At 47.1% G+C, this 19,501-nt stretch overlaps 1 protein-coding gene across 1 annotated transcript; it reads right to left on the bottom strand.

Moving 5' to 3' along the window:
- LOC125944691 (clotting factor G beta subunit-like) lies at nucleotides 1-18,900 on the bottom strand. The gene is made up of 6 exons (XM_049665535.1): nucleotides 18,084-18,900; nucleotides 11,793-11,896; nucleotides 8,904-9,007; nucleotides 7,802-8,079; nucleotides 5,583-5,755; nucleotides 1-4,625 (listed from the first exon to the last, which is right to left on the bottom strand). The coding sequence occupies exons 1-6, from the start codon at nucleotides 18,283-18,285 to the stop codon at nucleotides 4,401-4,403; spliced, it is 1,086 nt and encodes a 361-aa protein (XP_049521492.1). The 5' UTR covers nucleotides 18,286-18,900; the 3' UTR covers nucleotides 1-4,400.
- Nucleotides 18,901-19,501: the final 601 nt, after the last annotated feature.

The raw sequence follows: 19,501 nt of genomic DNA, 5'->3' as shown, positions 1-19,501 counted from the left end.
GTTGCATGGATATGTTTATTGCTGTACAAGAGTAAATCCCTGAGCTTGCTTAGATACACAAATTTGTTTCATTTTAATCTCTCTAAAGCTTTTCCTTCTTTTTTTTTTTAATTGTGCCATTGCAGAAAACAGCCCACATTTTTTATTTACTTTGTACATACAATGGCACTAAAAATGCAAATGTGTGCAGTGCATTTTTAATAATTAGTGCCAGCAGATCATTAGGAAGCTAAGAATGGTGCATCATAATAATTCCATAATTGATTTGAGATTTATATTTACTTGCATATGCATGCCATTGTATCAATAGTGACTATCACATTTTATTAATTGGTTATTAATGCAATAAATAGGAATTGAAGTTCAGAAGAGTTCTCACAATAACTTCCATTACTTGAAATTTAGAATTGTTGGGAAATACAGAGCTAGAGTTGATGCTTCAGTACTGGGCAATATAATAGAATGATAGAATTTCATATTTAGGTATAGTTGTTCATTGAGCACTGCCAAAACTGCACTTGATGACGCTCCTGGCATGCATACACTGGATTCACATCCATGACCATTTGAGCCTTTTCCGACTGTCCTTTCTGCTGCGTACAAATCACTCTTGGAAGTACAAACATACTCAGACTACGCCACTTTACAAGCTTTGTAATATTAGGCAGTGGTGTCAGTTTAAATATTGAATGGATATTAGCATAAGCAATCAGCTGTGCTAAATAGAAAAAATAAAGCAATCCCTTTATAGCAGTACTCACTCATATTTTCAAAGTTATAGAAACTTTTCTACATGCTTCTCGCACATAAGAGGATGACATTTAGCAAGTATGAAACTCCAGAAATGCTTGTGAGATAATTTAATTTGATACTAAAGTTGATCTCGATATCCGGATCTGGCGTCATTGACATTATTGTGACTTCATGACACAGAGCAAATTTTGCTGCGTCTGCCAACTTTTGTACTTGATAAGTGTGGTTCTTTTACACGCGATAAGCATGTAGAGTTTCTACAACTTCGAAAATATGTCACTACTGATGTAATGCACCATATTACAATTTCTCGAGTCTTCGACGCTGATACTTTCTCTAACGATAAAAGGCACAGAAAAGTCCAATCTCACTCAGTTTCTTTAATTTGGCACGATAACATTTGGGCACGTGACCGCCATGTGGGGCAATTTCGCAGGCAATGCGGGAGATCATAGTTCTGTGCACTGTATCACGAAAGACAACCTTAGGAGTAGTTTTTTACCCTTTTTGGACGGGTAGGAGCAACTTCATGTCTAGAAAAGAGTGAGCAAGACCGAACTGACTAGAGCAAAGAGTGTCGTGGAACAAGGCTGTGCATGTCCTGTCTTTTAATTTCTTTCATGTTACTTTTGAATTCCCAACCATGTATAGTCAACTTCCTTTAATTCAACCCTGGCAGGACCGACTAAATTGATTGAATTATCCGGTGGGTCGAGTTAAACAAGATGCAGAGAAAACGCCAAAACACACCACTGATTCATTTGACAGCATTTGCCGCATTCTAGCACGCCCTCGAATCAAACGCGCGTCCACTTTCTATGTGTCGAAAGTAGATAACTAACATAGAAATGACATTAAAGCTCCTAAACAAACTAGAAATCTAACGCACACCTGCATTTATAGCAAAAAAAAAAAAAACCTTCACCTTTTGAGAAAATAGGGGTAAGCGAGGCTTGTCGTGTGTGTACCTGACACTACTTTTTCTTCCCTTTTGTACTACTTTTCCTTCCGTTGCGTTGTACGATTCTCTGCTTGTTGCTGTTGTCGCTTGTGATCGATGTCTCGAGTTTGCTCGGCGGTGTGGTTAGTAGCATTCGTCCGTCATTGCCGCTTGCGATTCTTCGAAATTAAATTGCTTCAAAATTAAATCGGACCGTCACGTAAGACAGTGAATGGGTCATACCTCTTTATGCAACGGCTCATACCCCCATATGCCTCCCCATTACGACGACAGAAGAATGGAACGCTGGAATGATGAGCGGCAACGGCGCCAGCTTTGGCAGAAGATGATGACGACGAACGTGGGAGCAGTGGCATCAGCGCGTGCGCCACCCGATGGGCGCCAATGAGACATCTGCGGAAGACGACGACGATGCCCGAGCCAATGCTGATGATGGTGCCGTGACTTCGACCCCGACACAACTGAGCCTATAAAGCTTCGCTTAAAGAAACGCAAAGGTCTAATGTGTGTTGCACAATGGCGGCCAGTTTCCTAAAGCCAGCTTTGCCGCAATAGTCGTGCTTTGCCGAAAAGCATACAACTGCCGCGAAGGTAGTTCTAGTTTTCTGTCCGACTGCAGCCCGCTGGCAATTTTCGACCTAATTTTCTTTTCTTACAAAAAAAAAAATCGCACGTTAGAGTCAGGTAAATGCTGTAATCAGGCATTGTGAGCTATAGTTATTGCTTGAAAATCTTCCTAGGGCAGGCCGAAAATAGGCGTTTGCGACAGGAGATGACGTTCGTTCACTGACTCCTAAGCTTCACCGAAACACGTTGCCACTAAAGGGGTCGCTATTGGGGCCACTAGAGTTAAGGCTTTACACCAAAGTTGGTCAGGCGCGTGCATGCTGACTCTACCAAGTTTTAATTATCCGGCAAAGGTCAATTTTAGGGTCGAAATAACGAAAGTATTTTTTGAAACTCCTATTGAAATGCATGAGCGCCGGCCGGAACCTACAGTCAGGATCGAATTAACCGAAAAATTTAATTAACCGGGATCGAAATAACGGAAGTAGACAGTATTCTTAAAAGTGGTGTGGAAAGTTGGACCGGGGCCTGGTTGATGTCGGGGAGTGTCAGAGGTGCCAAAGAAGCTGGAGTTGGGGGAGAGGGGGGTGGGCATAGCAGGGAGTTCTGTGTTCGCTTCTCTGCATGTGCACTGTTCCTCCAGAATGTTATCAACATACCACCGAACAACCGAACACTAGGGAAAAATCACTCACTCCCTGTTACTATGATGTAAGAAGTCTGGGGTCACGAGCACTCGTTTCATTTTGTGTGATGTGCTGTTGCAGCCTACACGTGTCATTGCCATGGGCTCTACATAAAGGTGCACGCAGTGGGATGAAATGGTAAAAAATTGTTGCAGAAACAATCGTACATAATTCTCAAAGTCAACAATAACTTCCTCGTTAGACCCTGCAATCTACCTCCAACGCCATACACTAAGCACAATGCAATATATTGTGACGGTATCTTCACTTCGAGACGTGGCAGAGTTGATAAGTTCGAAACCAGACATGGTTTTGGCGGTGATGTCATGACACACATCTGTGTTGGGCGCACGCCTTTCTTTTTATCGCCTCTCTTATATAGGTGACGCCACCGCGAATGTTCTCCAATCGCGCATTACGCTCTCTCCGCCTCCGCACCTGCGCATTACGCTACTCTCCTAGACTCCTACTCTTCTGTTTATCATGCTACCCTTTTGGTCTATAAAGCAAGAAGCACCAACGATCGGAAGTCGGTGAAGTAACTAAATAAAGCTATCACTTTAAGAGAGAGAGAGAGCTTTAAAATGCAAATGAAAGGGTTTATGCTTAATGCGCATGCAGCTCACACACGCACTAAGCCGCTAGAGAGAGAGCGCTTAGATGAGAGCACGTAAAACCCAAACAACGACAATGCGGTGTGGTTCTATCCATCCGCTGATCCCCTCTGAATTGACGTGTGGCTCTGAGACTCCCTACATTTGTTATTGCAGTTCCGTTCAAATGAAGCTTCTTAGATTCCCTGTGCCGGTGTTAGCATGAAGCAAACGAGTCATCATTGTACAGCTGTTGGTTTTCAGGAGCCCGGTCTCGTGGGAAAGGACAGGCGCACCTCTGAAATTCGTATATTTCTGCACCGTCTATTATACTTCGAGCACGCGTTCTACCCTACTCTGGGGAAGGGGTACGGGGGAAGAAAGTGAAAAGGAATAGGAGGGAATGCGTGTACACACACAACAGCGTTCACTGCGGATTCAAAATCGGTCGCAGAGCCCAGTCGCCTTGAAAAGAGCGCAACAAGGCAAGCAAGTTTGTGTACATAACGGGTTGCACGCATGTACAGGGTCGTCCACTAACTCTTGGTACGAAGGCGGCTCAGCGTGGCCGAGCTCCGCGGAGTACCAGCGCACTCGGCGCGGCCACGCTGCGCCGTGTTCGTACTATGAGTGGACGACCCTGTACATGGAGGTGCACGTTCGTGCGCAAATTTCTTCGAACAGTTGACAAGTGTAATCACAACCAGCTACTACAGTGTGAGCCGTGTTTCGCCAGAAGTCTGGTGCGCAACGACCACAGTAACACCACGAGTTACGGCGTTACGGTCGGATCGTAGGCAGGCACATGCTGCTGAGCCTACTATATAGACAGAGCATTGGCTAAGGTTTGGGGCGCTGTCGTAGGGCCGCGGCGGGCTTCCCTTTGATCTTGGCGATCTTTCCGGCGGACTGTAGGATCCAGGGCACGAAGGTAGCCACGCGAGTGTATACGCCCGGGTATCCCGGCAGGCCGCACTGGACGCCGAAGGACACGACCCCCACCACCTCCCACACGGCCTTGCCGTCTCGTTTCACTCGCACTGCCAGCGGTCCACCGGAGTCGTGCTGTTCGTAGAAGAGTTCGTGCCGTACGCAATTAGCCAGTGGCAGGTTTACATGCCTCTTTCTGTAGTGCTGTTCTGGACAACACCGACGTTGTACAGTTAGCTTGTAAAGCAAGGGAACTTGATTAAACAGATCAATGTAAGTGGGAGCAAGGAAGTTGAGTGGTATTATGGATAGGTTATACTAGCCTAGCGATAGGCTTGGGACGCAATACTCTAGGTGAAATGGTGCCAGATGAAGGAATAGAAGTGAGAAAACGAAATCACATGCACACATTAACACACACGCGCGTCCAAAATGCCCTAGCACAAAAGTTATTTACCGAACGCAGGAGTTCGTACGTCATGAAACAGCGTCAACCGGCAAGGATATCCGAATGCGATCTATTTCGCTGATGCTTTATATATATATATATATATATATATATATATATATATATATATATATATATATATATATATATATATAAGCCTCCGCAGGGAATAAAGCAAGTCTGCGGAAATTTACTAGAAGATCTTTAAGCACTTTGGGAAGGGCTTTCCGCCAGCTACCATGGCGCTCGCCTTCTCCACCAAGGTTCGTTGGAACTTTGGGAAGTAATGCCCGCGAACATGGGTTTGCTCTTTAACAGCTACGCTGCCACGTGGCTTGTGCCATGTACGCACTTTGCGCTTGCAAATGCGGAGCTCGAATAGGGAAGGGCGGGACGGCAGAGGACACGGCTTTCGTTGGCAAAAAAAAAAAAAAAAAAAAAAAGCTTATCGGTTTTGAATTGGTTTCTATTGTAAACCATGCTGAATTTAGGTTTAGTATATTGCAGTTGCATTGGCATTTTAACATTGGCGCTCATTTTCGAGAATGCGGGAATCGCGGCCAAAATTAAATGCGTTTCCTCGACGTCCTGTGTTTAGTGCGCGAGAACTCTGCAATCACATAAAACTTGGCTATACACCGTACCTGACAGGCGTCGACTCCGCCTTCAGTGATGTTTCCTGCGCAGAGGAAGTCCTGATCGACGCCGTGTTGAAAGACGGTCTTGTAAGTTCCGAGGGTCTTGTAGAGCTTGTCGCATTGCTCGTTGCTCACGAGGGGCACGTCGGCTTCCTGAAGGTTCGTCTGCAGTTTCCCTCCTGCAGATCAAGTCAGAGAAACGCGCGCGCAGAAAAGTTGACACTTTGCCACCGTATGTGTAGTCAATGGCGTAGCTAGGTCGTCTGGCACCCGGGGCCCATAGGTCTTCTGACACCCCCCTCCCCCGGGTGTAGTCAGGAAGGCGAGGATATCGAAAATTCCCGGGGAGGGGCTAATGTTTCAGCACCAGCACAGCCACCTTGGATACCGCCCATGTCCCCCCCTCCTCCTCCTTCGCTTTTGTTCCCAGAGATCGAGAATGTAGCAGGTACACACGATGTTCTTTTTATCTGCACCAAATAACACAGTATTGCACTGATAATTTGTGATAAGCGCATTTGCACATTCATCTGCTGTCAGACTGTAAGGCTTGGCTGCCAATACAGATGCGGCATCGTGGTAAATATGGCTCGCAAGTAACAAAAATATTTTAATAATGTTTTAATTAGTGATTTTAGAAACAATATTGCATTTGCAAAATTGAAGCCCGACTGTCACATGTTGCCCAACAACATCACAAAAGTCGTCGTAGGTACTACGGCGTGCAGTATATTTTGGCTGTGGGCAGCCCTGAGCCCAAACGAACATTAAATACTGTGTCAGCGACGCTGATCTGCCCACCCTATTAGAAAACGCCACCTGCTTCCCTGCTGCGCAGGCGCCAATGCTATGACAATTACGACTTCCCTTCATTCTGATCCATAAACCATTCTTTATTTGCTGCTATTGACAAACGTGCTGCGGTACCGCCACAGGGTTGGGAACAGAATAGATCACGATGCGCATCGATTCCTGGCGTCACCATGCAAATATATATATATAAGGCTGCAATGAAGCCCTTGCCAACGAAAGCTTGCGCTACTGTTGGTCTGCAGTCGCAATGGAGATGATATGGAGGACACTTTGTTTCTGCAAACTCATTAATAACAGTATAGTAAAGTTTATGGCCAAGTTTCGTCAAGTTTCATAGCCTTTCATCACTCATGGTGGAGCGCAGATACGTTTTGATTAGCTTTAACTTGGAAAACTTCCTTTCGCATGATGCAAATGACACACATACCGTGGGGAACAAGCGAAAAATAACGGCAAGATTTGGGAGGGACGCAAAGAAGTTCTATGTGGCGATGTTACCGAGCATTCTTTACCATTTACGCCCAGTCAAGCCGCCGGAAAGAGAGGGGGGGGGGGGGAGGCTTCAGACATATATGACACCACCCCAACTACCAACTAATACCATGCCCCCCACCGTTACTACGCCACTGTGTGTAGTTCACTACCATTGGCCCAGAACCGAGAGGCTAAGCGCAAACATTTTTGCAGGAGCGTCAAGAGCACGCTACATTCGAGGTCTCGCACGTGCGTACGCCTCTTCAAATGTCTCATGCCATTCATTTTTGAGACGAGGTGCTGAAGCTGTTTCGAAGGGTGCACCTCCTAAAGGCACTCGATATAGTATTAGTGGCAAAACCGTGATCCCTCGAAGCCCTGGATAAAAGGAAACCTTGTTGCCTTTTCTTTTTTCTCTTCGTTACGTTGCGTCGGATTGAGGACTTATCTCGTCAACGTGAGAGTCGCAGGGTAGGCAACCAGAACTACATCTGGTTAATTTCCCTGCCTTTCTTTCTTTCTTTACAAACGACCACAAATGTAGCCTCTTTTTCCTCAGTCAGACGCGAGCTGACGCGGATGCGTAGCCAGACGCGTACGCCGCACCTTTCGCCCATACGTTGTTGGCGGGACGGCGAAGACGTTTGGTGCGTGTGCGTGAATGAGTGGATCATCCCCATCACACCGGTACCAGCTGCGCAGTGGTATCGTACCACCGTGCGGTTTTTACCACCTTGTTAGACTGCATTATCTTCGGGATCGGCCCATGAAAACTGTTAGGCAAGAAAATCGCGGTTAGTTCCAAAAGAAAAGCTGAACTCTTTAAAAGCCATCGCTGTATAGCTTCATTTGCTCTTTGAACGAAACTGCGATTGTTTCACCCTGCGGTTGACCGTGCGCGCCGACGTTGGGGCTTCTTATCATATACGTATACGCACCGAACCCGTTGTGTCCCCAGCCGAGGATGACGCCCTGGTGTGCGGCGGGCGGCTCGTCTTCGTCGGGGAGGCAGGCGGCCGGCATCTGGGACTCGCTCACGCCCGCGTCCTTGTGCAGAAGCAGCAGCGCCACGTCGCTGTTCTGCTGCTTGCCGTTGTAGGCCGGGTGCAGGTGGACGTGCTTGACCTTGCGCTCCACCGTCTGCGTCATTGCGCCCCGCACGCGGCTCTTGGATATGTCCAGGCTGCCCATGCGCACGAAGAACTCCGTGTCATTCCTGCGTCGATCGAGAGAACGGTAGCGTAAAACTTGGTACCTTGCATGGATAGACAAAGGGAAAGAAAGAAGAGAGTTGCCAGACTTCGCCAATGGCTCTCCTTATTATTGTTATTATTTATTATTATTATATAGTTCTAGAGCGCCCGCCTCGGATGCGGGAGGTGGTGGGTTCGATTTCCACCGCCGCCGAGCACCCACTGGTTCAAATGGGCACAAGTGTACCCCGGCCTGGCGTTCGGCTTCCTTCAGGGGTTACACGCTCGGGAAAGGAGCCTGCGCCCTAAATTCCCGTCGAAATGAAACCTTCGTGAGCACATGGCCTGAGCCCTGACCAAAACGAAGTGTTCCGTAGAATGGCATTGATTGTAGAGAGGTCATTTGTGTCTGCCAGGCATGACTTGTACGTATCATTTGAGGTATCTAGAGGCGCTAGAAGGGAGTTGGAAGGAAAGGAGCCGAGGTTGACGCTTGTGTACCAGAAAAAGAAATGCAAATTCTTTCCAGCTGACCATCATATGCGTGGCGTACATTGAAATTGTATGATTATAGTTTTTCTCCGGAAGGGTACATAACTTAAGAATTGACCAGTCTTGGGGTAAGGGTAAAAGTACGAGAAAGACAAGCCTTGATTTCCCAAGATCATGTCGATCACGTTAAAATGATCGATTATATTTTGGAAAAGCAAGCTTCAGCATGGTTAGCTACCCGTCATTTTTGTTTTTCCCTCGATATAGCGCTGCTGGCACCGGAACACCCAGCCACTCGCCCTATTGAGTGGCCATGAGATGTAGCATATATACAAATGGGATAAGCAATACTCACGCCTTGTAGAAGCAGTGTGCCGCCGACAGAACCACCTGCTTCGTGATCAGGGCCCCGCCGCACCAGAAGTTATCCACCTTGATCTTGTCGCGGAACACTGCCACCTGGAGAGAAGAGATGTCTGTGCTCAGACGTCGCGAGGCTTAACATATCCTGCAAGTGACTCAGAAAGGAAATTAATTCTACGGGAGCATATTGGCGTGACTTAATTCCTCGATCTTATTATTATTATTATTTGATTTGTACACATATACACACAAGGACACAAAGGGATTAAGGAGGGAGCAAGCTGACAACTGCCACCGAGAGGGGCACATCCTCGATCTTTGCTAGCGCGAAAAAAGCAAGCGCACGAGAAACGCGAACGTCTAAGGTGAGAGCGTTGCGCCGCTGCTTCGAACGAATCAAGGATGCTACAAACGCACACAGCGGTCGATCACCTCTGCTCTTTCTACTCGGCCGGCATATTTCATAATCTAGTCCTCCATTCACCCTTTATAGACATAATACCAGCTCTGTTCTGATCTTTTGTCGCGGGACATTCCAGGTGCCCGCAAATCATCGAGGCAGTTATAGGGTTCCGAATGCTATATCCGTTTCTCTTATCCCACCATCGTACATTTTTCTTGTGTGTGAATAATCAATTGAACTCTATCGATCCATCAGTCAATCCACAGGTAGCACTGTGGGTCTGTTTTAAATATACTTCGTGTTGAAACAAGGGTATTTCCGTCGCGTAACGTAGCTAGCGATGTGGCGTTGGTTCGTCTACAGCCGCAAACGCTGTGTGCAACTGACATAGACTGAAGCGCGAACACGTAAAGATAGCCCACAATACGCCCTCACTTTTTTCACCATGTTCGCCAGTGATACCGGCGTTATTCATTCTCGCGGGCGCTGAGTTTCAGTGCCACAGCATGTTTAGCATGTATTTTAGAACGTCTGTAAGTTTGTAAGGATAAAAGGAGCTGCATGGCAGGCGTCTAAACAAGGACACAAGTAGAACGAAAAGGACACGCTTTGTGTCGTCATTTAACGTTCTACTTCTGCCCGTGTTTTCACGTCTTTCAGAACCATGTTTAGATAGTAGTTACGCAGCGGCGCCACATCTCGACCTCCATTAATGACGCGTTATATATATCCCCATTTTCATTTACTATCATATTTCAGCTTTTCATAAAAGCATCTGTACCTTGAAGAAAGGAACACCTGAACAGCGCCTGTGAAATGAAATGCGCGCAAGTGCATTCGCTATTATTGTCTTACATACGAAAGATTGAGCACGATGCTTGCGACCCTCCGTGGATGCGTGCATGCGTGCTTAGCGCCCTAAATTAAAAAAAAATGTCGCAGTTTCGCCCGAAAGGCGAAGCATCGATTGCGATAGCAAATTAGTAGAGAGCTATTCGGGGTAGGGATAGTAGTTTTATCGGCTGCATAAACTTGGACACATTGGCTTACTAACTGAATTAACAATCGTACGTGTTCTAGCGCGCACAAGCAAACATGAATAGATCACACTGAATGACTGCAGCCAACGACTGTCAAAACGCTGGCAGCAAGCGCAGGTTCGCGCGTAAACTGAGCGGCGAATGCACAGCGCATAGAAAGGTCAGAGCCGTGTGGAGATAAGAGACGGTGCGGACGACCGGCAACCCCGGGCAAAGCGCAAAGGAGAAGTTGTTGGCAGAAGAGAAGCTGCCCCCCCCCCCCTTTTTTTTCTCGCTTTGTTGCTTTCGCGTGGGAGATTGAGTGGCAAGATACGCCTTTGGTGCCGGAGCACAGCGCCGCCCCGCCTCCCTCCCTCCCTCCCTCCCATACCCCCACGGTCTTTTGCGCGACGGTCACGTTTGCTTTCCGCCGAGCGTTCGCTCTCCGTGATAGCGCGCGGGGGGGGGGGGGGGGGGGGGGTTTCGCCCTCCGTGATAGCGCGCGTCCCCCGCGCGCTTTCGCTCGCGCATACGGCGCGCGGCGACGATTTTATCGCCCTTGGAATCTATACGGAACATCACGGCGACGGCGACGCCGACGGCAGAAATCCGGTTGAAGTGTCCATATGATTGCTATCGCAATAAAAGCGTTTGTCAAAGCACGCTTCTCCGCAATACCACATCGTGTGAGGAGAAGTGGTTCTTCATGCTTAGCTCCACAAAGCGCTCCTCAAAGCTCGCTTCCCCACACCGTGGTATGTCCAGGGGAGAAGCCGTCTTTAGTGCATAGCTCCATAAAGCATTCGTCAGATTGCTTCTCTACAATACGATGTCTTTTGTGGAGAAGCTGTCTTTAATGTGTGGCTACCTGAAGAGCTTGTCAAAGCTCGCTTCCTCACACGATGCCTTCCGGGGAGAAGCCGCCTTTAGTGCATGGGTCCCGAATGGTTTCGTAAAAGCTCGCTTCGCCAAAATGCGACGCTTTGTGTGGAGAAGCCAACTCCAGTGCGTAGCTCCCCAATCTGTTGGTGTAAGCTGGCTCCTCCACAATACGACATCGTAATATTAAAATTGTCTTATGCGGTCTTGTAGCGCACAAGGTTACGATTGCAACTGTAAGCGTTGTTACCGATAAACATGTAAATAATAATAGGAACACCAGCCGCGATCAAACTTAGGCTTCCTCAATTCCGAGACTGGTGCAGAAGCGGCTGCACTTTCAGAGCATCTGCACGTGTTAAGAGGGTCTCATGCCTCGCAATGTAACGTACGGCGCACGTGCACGTGGAAGTTAGGACGTACACGCTGGTTAATCCGTCATGTGTATGGAGTGCACAACAGCAAGATATATGCAAAAAAAAAGAGATGAATTATTTTATTTTGGGGCTAGAACATGTTTCATTTTTTTTTTTTTTTTTTACTTTGGAAACGCCCTGGGCAAGGGAAGGTATCCACTTACCACGAACGGGTACTCTCCGTGACTGCGGACGCTCCTTCCTCCAAGCACGTAATGCACTGGGAACCGTTTCTTGCCGTCCTTGCTGGGAGGATTCCGGCCGCACACTGGAAAGCGTTCAGTTATTATCGCGAAATGTTGGCCGTCTGACGTGTATCACGAAGCCCTTCGTATGCATACGTAAGAATGACTCGGGGACTGGAATGGCAGCGGTAGCTTAATGTGTGTTTTGTCGACGGCTATCGCATACGACTGCGCCACCTTTCGGACGCCACCGTCTGCAGTTGCTGGGACTATAGCGCTACCGCTCGAACGCCAAGCTAGGTCATAGATTAGTTTTCTGTCTCTGCGCTTGTTTTTAAGGCGAAAACCACATACGAGTATGTCCCATGGTGAGGTCTCCGTTTCAAGGCCGTTTCAAAACCGCGTCGTCGAAAAGAGATGACCCTCTTAGGATAAGAGGCTATAATGCGCACAAAACCGCGAAAAAGGGTGGAAGATAGATTAAGCAAGTGAACTTAAGTGATAATGAATGTGGGGAAGAGTGAATAAGAGACAATTAATGGTGAATTAAAGGAATTTAGTTGGGTGATAGGAGTCAAACGGAAGGTAATGATGAGATAGAGTGAGCTAAGATAAGTAAGAGTAAATGAGAATGAATTAAGAGTGAATGAAGATGAATCAAGTGGTGATAGCGTGAATCAAGAGTGATGAAAATTGGGAATTTGGAGTGATAGAGCAAACCAAGTGTGTGGGAAGTAAAACCGAGATGGGATAGAGTCAATGAAGGTGAACCAAGCAGTGATAGGGTGAATCAAGAGTTAATCAAGTGTGAATTAGGAGTGAATCAAATGGTTATGGAGTGGGGGACTTGCAAAAATATATGTGGGATTCGAGGGTCCAAGTGAGAGTGACTCAGCAAAAAAATGTGCTTAGTCAAGGTTCCTGTTTGGTGAATAATAGAAAGGGTGACTTGCAAAAAAAAAAACATGAACTTACAAAAATTACTGTAAATTGTGGTTTAAGAGTTATGATGGCTCAGCAAAAAAAAAAAAAGTGGTTGTCGTCTCATTGAGTTAGTGGCGCTTGGGCTTTCGGCTTCAAGTCGTCTTAGTTTTAGCATAAGGGACCCTGTTATGATCGGCAAGGAATTCGAGAGGTCAATGGGGGAAACCAAACCCGCGCACGTTCCCGTGTCGGGGCAATTATCTACATCCCCAGAGGCGGTTGTGATCTTCCTGGAAACTGTACCTCTAAAATGTGGGAAACGAGCCCGAGCGCCTTTCCCATGACGAGAAAATCCCTTTCCTCCCCGAGAAAGCGTCACACCTCTACGACCTGAGCAGACGAAAAAGGCGAGCTACCAAGAAAGAGGACCCGAGGGAGAGGAGGTCGTCAACTTGACCACCCGACAGAGGACTGGCACTTCCACAAGTTCCCCGAAGGAGACATCGGCTACCACGACGGGTTATTTAAGGCCGTCCTGACCCCCGTGTTAATCAGAACCGCTCGAGACTCGGATAGAGTCAAAACCATGTACCAATGAAGTGAATACAATCTTTTCTATTTTTTTTCATCATCAGGATGCCCGCCTTCATCGTCGTCTCCTGGTTCCTGCGGTGACGGCCCACCTCACCCGGTCGAGATTATATCAACCCCTAGTAATTTTTTTACGTGTAGTGCCTTTTCGTCGAGGGGCTCTAAACGAGATAGCGACCAAAACTTGTTTTTTGTAAGTCGCAGGTTATCAATTATTTGGAAGAGAGCAACTTAATTTTTAGGTATCAGCATGGTTTCCGCAAGGGATATACGTGCGACACTCAGTTAGCTGACTTTATTGATGACCTGATACCAGCATCCATAGATGCTGGTATTCAGGTCGACGCAATATTTCTTGATTACTCGAAGGCATTCGACCGTGTTCCACACCATCGTCTTCTGACAAAGTTAGCAAGGTATAACATTCATCCTCTAGTTCTCCCATGGATTAAAGACTTCTTATCTTGCAGGATGCAGTTCACATCGGTAAACAATTTTAACTCTTCATGTGGCCAGGTGACGTCAGGCGTACTGCAAGGCAGCGTTCCTGGGCCATTACTCTTTTTTGTTTTTATTAATGATTTACCAGACAGCGTTTCATCCAGAATCAGACTTTTCACAGATGACTGCGTAATTTACCGTAATATTTCTTCTGTAATTGATCAAGAGGCTCTTCAAACTGACCTTAACTCTGTAAGCGCTTGGTGCGATACTTGGTTAATGTCACTAAATCTCTCAAAGACTAAATTTATGTCTTTTACTAATCGAACTACTAGACTTCATACTTCCTACGTATTAAACGACACTAACGTTGAGTTTGCTTCTAGTTATAAGTACCTAGGGCTCCGGTTCTGAAGTGATCTTACGTTGAAGAGCCACATTGAAACCATTATAGCATCTGCTAACCGCTGTCTGGGCCTCATCAAACGTAGTCTATAACACACGCCTCACCCCACATTAGGAAACTAGCATACACTACATTAATTCGACCAAAGGTTGAGTACGCGTCGGCCTTATGGGACCCAGAACAAGAGTACCTTGTTAATGATATTGAAGCTCTGCAAAATCGTACTGCGAGATTGATTTTTTTCTGACTATTCACCAACAACTAGCGTCAAGCAGTTAAAACAGCGTGCTGAACTCGAGAATTTGTCAGTTCGTCGCAAACTAGCACGCTTAACACTCGTTCATAAGCTTTATCACCACCCGTTCTTTCATGAAGATTTTTTTCATACCCCGTCCGTTATACTCCCTCTTCATGATAATCCTTTCAAACTAAAACGCGTTTATTGCCGCACATCACGATACGCTCATTCGTTCATACCACACACTACAACCGAGTGGAATAATTAACCTGCCATCTGACATCGCAACATAACTCGACTTTAATCAATTTCAGAAATTTGTTCGGTCGTATCTTATGCCCTAAAATGCTCTTCAACCGCGCTCGTCCCTTTTTATCGCTCTCCCTGTTTTTTTATCTTCTTGTCTAGGTTTTTATATTTACTTACAGTTAAAAGAACTGTTTCGTAGTGCTAAATTTCAGTGTTTTGCATTGTATAACCATTGCATTGTTCTGCATTACATAAAACGAAACTTTGACACAAGTTGGGCTTACGATGTTTTCTTAGATGTTTTGTTTCTATTTGCTGAGTGTGATTGCCATTAATGTTTTTCTCCCCTCTTTTTTACCTTCTATATTGTTGTAATGTTAGCTTTGATGATGTTGCATTCCCCCCTATGTAATACACTTCAACTGAGGGCCTTTAGGGTATACTGAAATAAATAAATAAATAAATAAATAAATAAATAAATAAATAAATAAATAAATAAATAAATAAATAAATAAATAAATAAATAAATAAATAAATAAAAACTGTTTGCCATTGGTCGGCCGCCTTTGCAATTGACATGTACCACGCTACGATTGGTTGACACCTGCTTCTCAAGAGCTTGCAATTCTGGCGTAAGACAATTTTCATGAAGGTTCCAGGTGATCAAAAAAATTGGCAGTTTCGCACGAAGTGCGAATGACTGCCTGCGATAGCAAGGTTTAGAGTTGCGCTTGAACTTCTCAGACGGTGTTGTAGCTATACGTGGGTCTGAGTAACGCCGACGCGACATACGACGATGCGCAAGAATTTCTGGCACCCTTAAAATTTAACACGCTGTGTAGCCTGTAATGGCATCGGACATGTGCCACTATGCTGCTGCGTGAAGAGCCACACCAGTAAAAGGCATCACTTTCAGGTTTGAGCACAGATATTGTTTCACGCCTTTTTTTTATTTTATGGGCGGGGCTGTTTGTTATTGTAGAAAGTGATGGTCAAAGTTTTTTTTTTTTTTTTAATACGAGCCAACGACGTCACGGATCACGCAGTAAATTCTCACGTAGTGGTTCCTTTTAGTGCGCGGGAAGCCTATAACAAACAGTTGCCTGACGTACTATCCGTTTATTCTCGAATTTCTAATAAAGCGTTTCTCTATTTCTAAGAAGAATCAACGAACAAATTTGCTAGTCTCCGCTATATTTCCCATAGTCTGCAACGTTAATATGAGCTGGTGCGGGAATGCCAACTTGTCATTGCCGCCCAAGGCGCCTTCTTGTCGCCACCCGCCATCTTTCTTTTTACGTCCTGGCAATGCATTTGGTGGTGCATCAGTGTCAGGGGCGTAGCCAGAAATTTTTTTCGGGGGGGGGGGGGGGTTCGCCGGCCAGACCGGGGGGGGGGGGGGGGGCACGCGCCTGCTTTTCTCTACGTGACGTGATCGATAATAAATATCAGTAGTTTACACAGACTCTATACATGTATATCCAAGACATAAGACCACCCCCCCCCCCCCGACCACCCCCCCCGACCACCCCCCCCCCCGACCCCCCCCCCCCCCCCGCCCTTCGCGTGTGCGTGTCCTTGTGAAACAATAAAGGAAAAAGTAAAGTAAGCTCAGTAAAATACAGTAAGTATGACAGGTACAGTGGGCGTTTGAGCAACGGTCTCTCATCGCGCCACTGAATGGACCAGTCTAGAAGACATCATTAATTGCTCCGTTAAGCGTATATGGCGTCGTCCTCGTCGGGGCGAAGTGCGTTTCACAAGTCAAGGACGGCTATACACGTGAAAATGCACGTGTGACTGTACTGTGTGTGACTGTACTGTGTGTGTGTACTGTATGTGTGACTGTGTGTGTGTGTGTACTGTATGTGTGTGTGACTGTACTGTGTGTGTGTACTGTGTGTGTGTACTGTATGTGTGACTGTGTGTGTGTACGTGTGACTGTACTGTACCGTGTGACTATACACGTGAAAATGCACGTGAAATGCACGTGAAATGCACGCATGAAATGCACGTGTGACTCCCATAGCAATAGCTTGTTCGCTGCGTCTTTGCGCTAGAAAACTTAAATACGCGCATAAACGCGTAAGGTTTGTTTTTTCTTTTTTCTTTCTTTCTTTTTTTTGCGAAGCTTTCGTCGCCCTGCTCCCTCATACGAGAGGGTTGCGTTTTCTGTGGCAAGTGCATGGGCCGCTGTGTCTTCCGCTGTGTGCGAGCGTGCAGCCGTCATTTGCCTTTACGTCAGCAGATTCAGAATTGTGCAGAATATTTCACCGCACAGCATAGATATGGCATGTGTACGCAGTTTTAAGTAGTACGTGCAACTCATTTCTGCTTCATTTACGCCGGTGCAAACAGGAAGCGGCCTTGTACCTCAAAATTTCGGGGCGGGGGGGGGGGGGGTGAACTCCCCCCCCCCCCCCCCCTGGCTACGCCCCTGATCAGTGTAATTTACTAATCTGGCCTAGCATAATACTGTTTGCTTCTGTCTTTTTGACTTTACTTGAACCACCGACACAAGGCAACGCTTTTTTTGTACGCGGCGTACTGATGTCACACTTTGAGGTTGACTTTTCCACAGAAACAATGCGTTCGCGAAGAGATGAAATACATAAGCGTCGGTGCTCGCTTGTTAGCGGGCATTTTCTTTTCTATTATGAGTAATGACGTCGCACTAAGCGACGTATCTGCTCTGTATACAGGGTCTCGCCTTTTGGGCGCTCTGTTTGATAATGACGTATAGCACTAAAGTGGAAGCTATGCGCCGCGTGCGCTAGCGCTTGAGACTGAGCGGACTATGTTCTGGCGCGGAGGGCACGCGGCGCAGGAGGACGCGCGGCCGCACTATTGCGCTTCTGGCTGGCTCACGCCAGCCACTTCAGTGGTGCATTACTTTGAAATAGAATGGATAGGCACCGTGCATTGCAGTTTGCGCGCGATCTATGCGCCACTACAAGTGAAGCTTTGGGACGGCCAGTGTAATAACCAGCAAAACTGGAGAGACGCTGTATACATTCGCCGTGATATATACTTTCGATCGCTTATCACGAAAGAAGGCTGTCCGAGTTGTGAAAATATAAAAGTGCGCATGCTCTGCATATGATAGCACGCGTTCGCGATCGATATGAGCAGCGGGAACAATTGTGAACTTGATATCATCAAAGTGCAGGGCATACCTCTCAAACGAGCGACGATAAGGAAGCCGTTGTCGTTCGGAATGGCGTATCATTTTCATCGCCTCTCTAGCGGCCGGCGTCGGCAATACTGGGGCGAAACATGAAATGTCGTAGCGCCATCTGAACAGTGAACGGTGCCCATAGTTGGGGTGGCAGTAATTAGGCGAGGCTGCAATTATGTCTGTGGACACCTGTTGTGCTTAAGAAACAAGGGACGAATCAAGGGTTGCTAGGCGACTGCATACGTAGCCTGTTCTCCTGGAGTACCGCCAACATGCGGTCCTTGTCGGCGGCGGAGCGCTGCGGTCTCGACTCCCGGCGGCAGCACACATGGTCCAGTTGCTCGCACGAGTTTGACCGCTCGCGTCGGGCCTCCGGGCACGCAGACTCGGGAACGCAGCGGCCAGGCTGATCCGATGACGGCGCCTCGCAGTCCGAAGCCCGCATAGGTGAATACGCTTTCGCTGTTCGCAAACAGAGACCCCGGGATGTTTTCGCTCTAACACTTCTGAAACAACCCGTTCAATTCAGCAGACACGAAACAGTGTGGTACGTATAGGCCGCAGTCGCTTGCCAATGAATGTAGGGCCATCCAGCTGCCACGTGTACTCTTGCTTTGCGATTAATTGCAATTGTCTATAGACTGGCCTTTCTTCGGATTAAAAAAGAAGACGTGAGCATGGGGCATATGAGGCGTGTTTATTAGTACGCAACTTACTCCCTGCCAATACCTAGTTTTCTCGAAGCTGCTTTCACAATTTCGATTGTTTCAAGTTGCACCTCACTTTCTGCTCACAGATCAAACGAGACTGTTTAGCCAGTTCTGCCTGATCTCTAGAGCTCGTAACTGTCAAGCCCTGATGTTTCTCTAGTTGGTCATTCGTTGGTTGCGAGAGCTAGCGATTTTTGCGTTTTAACCCATTTGCAATATGCAATTGCCACTCTCCCGAAGGAAAAGCAAACGGTCGTTGGCTGATATAGGCGGACCAGGGCTTGGTAGGGCTGTTCGACTGCCTTTTTGAAAGTAACTGGTAGGTTACTGCTTATGGCTGTGTGTTCCGACTGGCCTGAGTGCCGCCATATTATCGAACAGCGCCATGAATTCTCGTACTTCTCTCTCTCTCTCTCTCTCTTTTTTTTTTTTTTTTTACTGTTTAGCAGGCAGTTCCGCTGTTTCCGTGACAGCTTTCCATCATTCCAGTAGGAAGGACGGTTAAGCTAGTTGTTATTTCACCAGTGGGAAACTATAGCGCTGCGAGAGATAGGGCGCCAGCGTGAGTAGCTCCTACGCTCTGCGGAGGTGGTCCCTTAGCTTAGTCAAGAGGGGGGGTTTCTGTTAGTGTTCACCTAGTGCACAAGTTCATTTTGTCTGCTGCTGAAGTGCTGATTGGCCGGGAGCGCCTGTCTCCTTCTCACGTGGACCGCAGCCCGGCCAATCAGAACTTCAGCAGCAGACGAAATGGACTCGTTCACTAGGATGTACTAGGGTGCCTTGATGGCGCTAGCATCGAGGCACTCTAGGATGGACACTAACAGAACGCCCCCACTGCACTGAGCGAGGGCTTTCTTTTCGACTGTCGAGCCGTTCGCCGTTTAGGCGTCAACTGCTGGTACGTCCGACACGATATTTGTCTTCCTACAGGTGTCGCCACCATGCACAGAA

Source organism: Dermacentor silvarum, chromosome 4 (genome assembly GCF_013339745.2).
Source record: "Dermacentor silvarum isolate Dsil-2018 chromosome 4, BIME_Dsil_1.4, whole genome shotgun sequence".
Taxonomy (NCBI): Eukaryota; Metazoa; Arthropoda; class Arachnida; order Ixodida; family Ixodidae; genus Dermacentor; species Dermacentor silvarum.
Note: the sequence above shows the minus strand (reverse complement) of the source record. Positions and strands in the feature narration are given on the sequence as shown.

What these genes read in the sequence shown, in the direction of transcription:
- LOC125944691 (XM_049665535.1), bottom strand. Translation starts at nt 18,285, where the DNA reads ATGCGGGCTTCGGACTGCGAGGCGCCGTCATCGGATCAGCCTGGCCGC. An exon ending in ACTCCAGGAGAACAGGCTAC is followed by an intron (nt 11,897 to 18,083) that starts GTATGCAGTCGC and finishes AACGCTTTCCAG; the next exon opens with TGTGCGGCCGGAATCCTCCC. An exon ending in GCGGAGTCGACGCCTGTCAG is followed by an intron (nt 4,626 to 5,582) that starts GTACGGTGTATA and finishes TTCTACGAACAG; the next exon opens with CACGACTCCGGTGGACCGCT.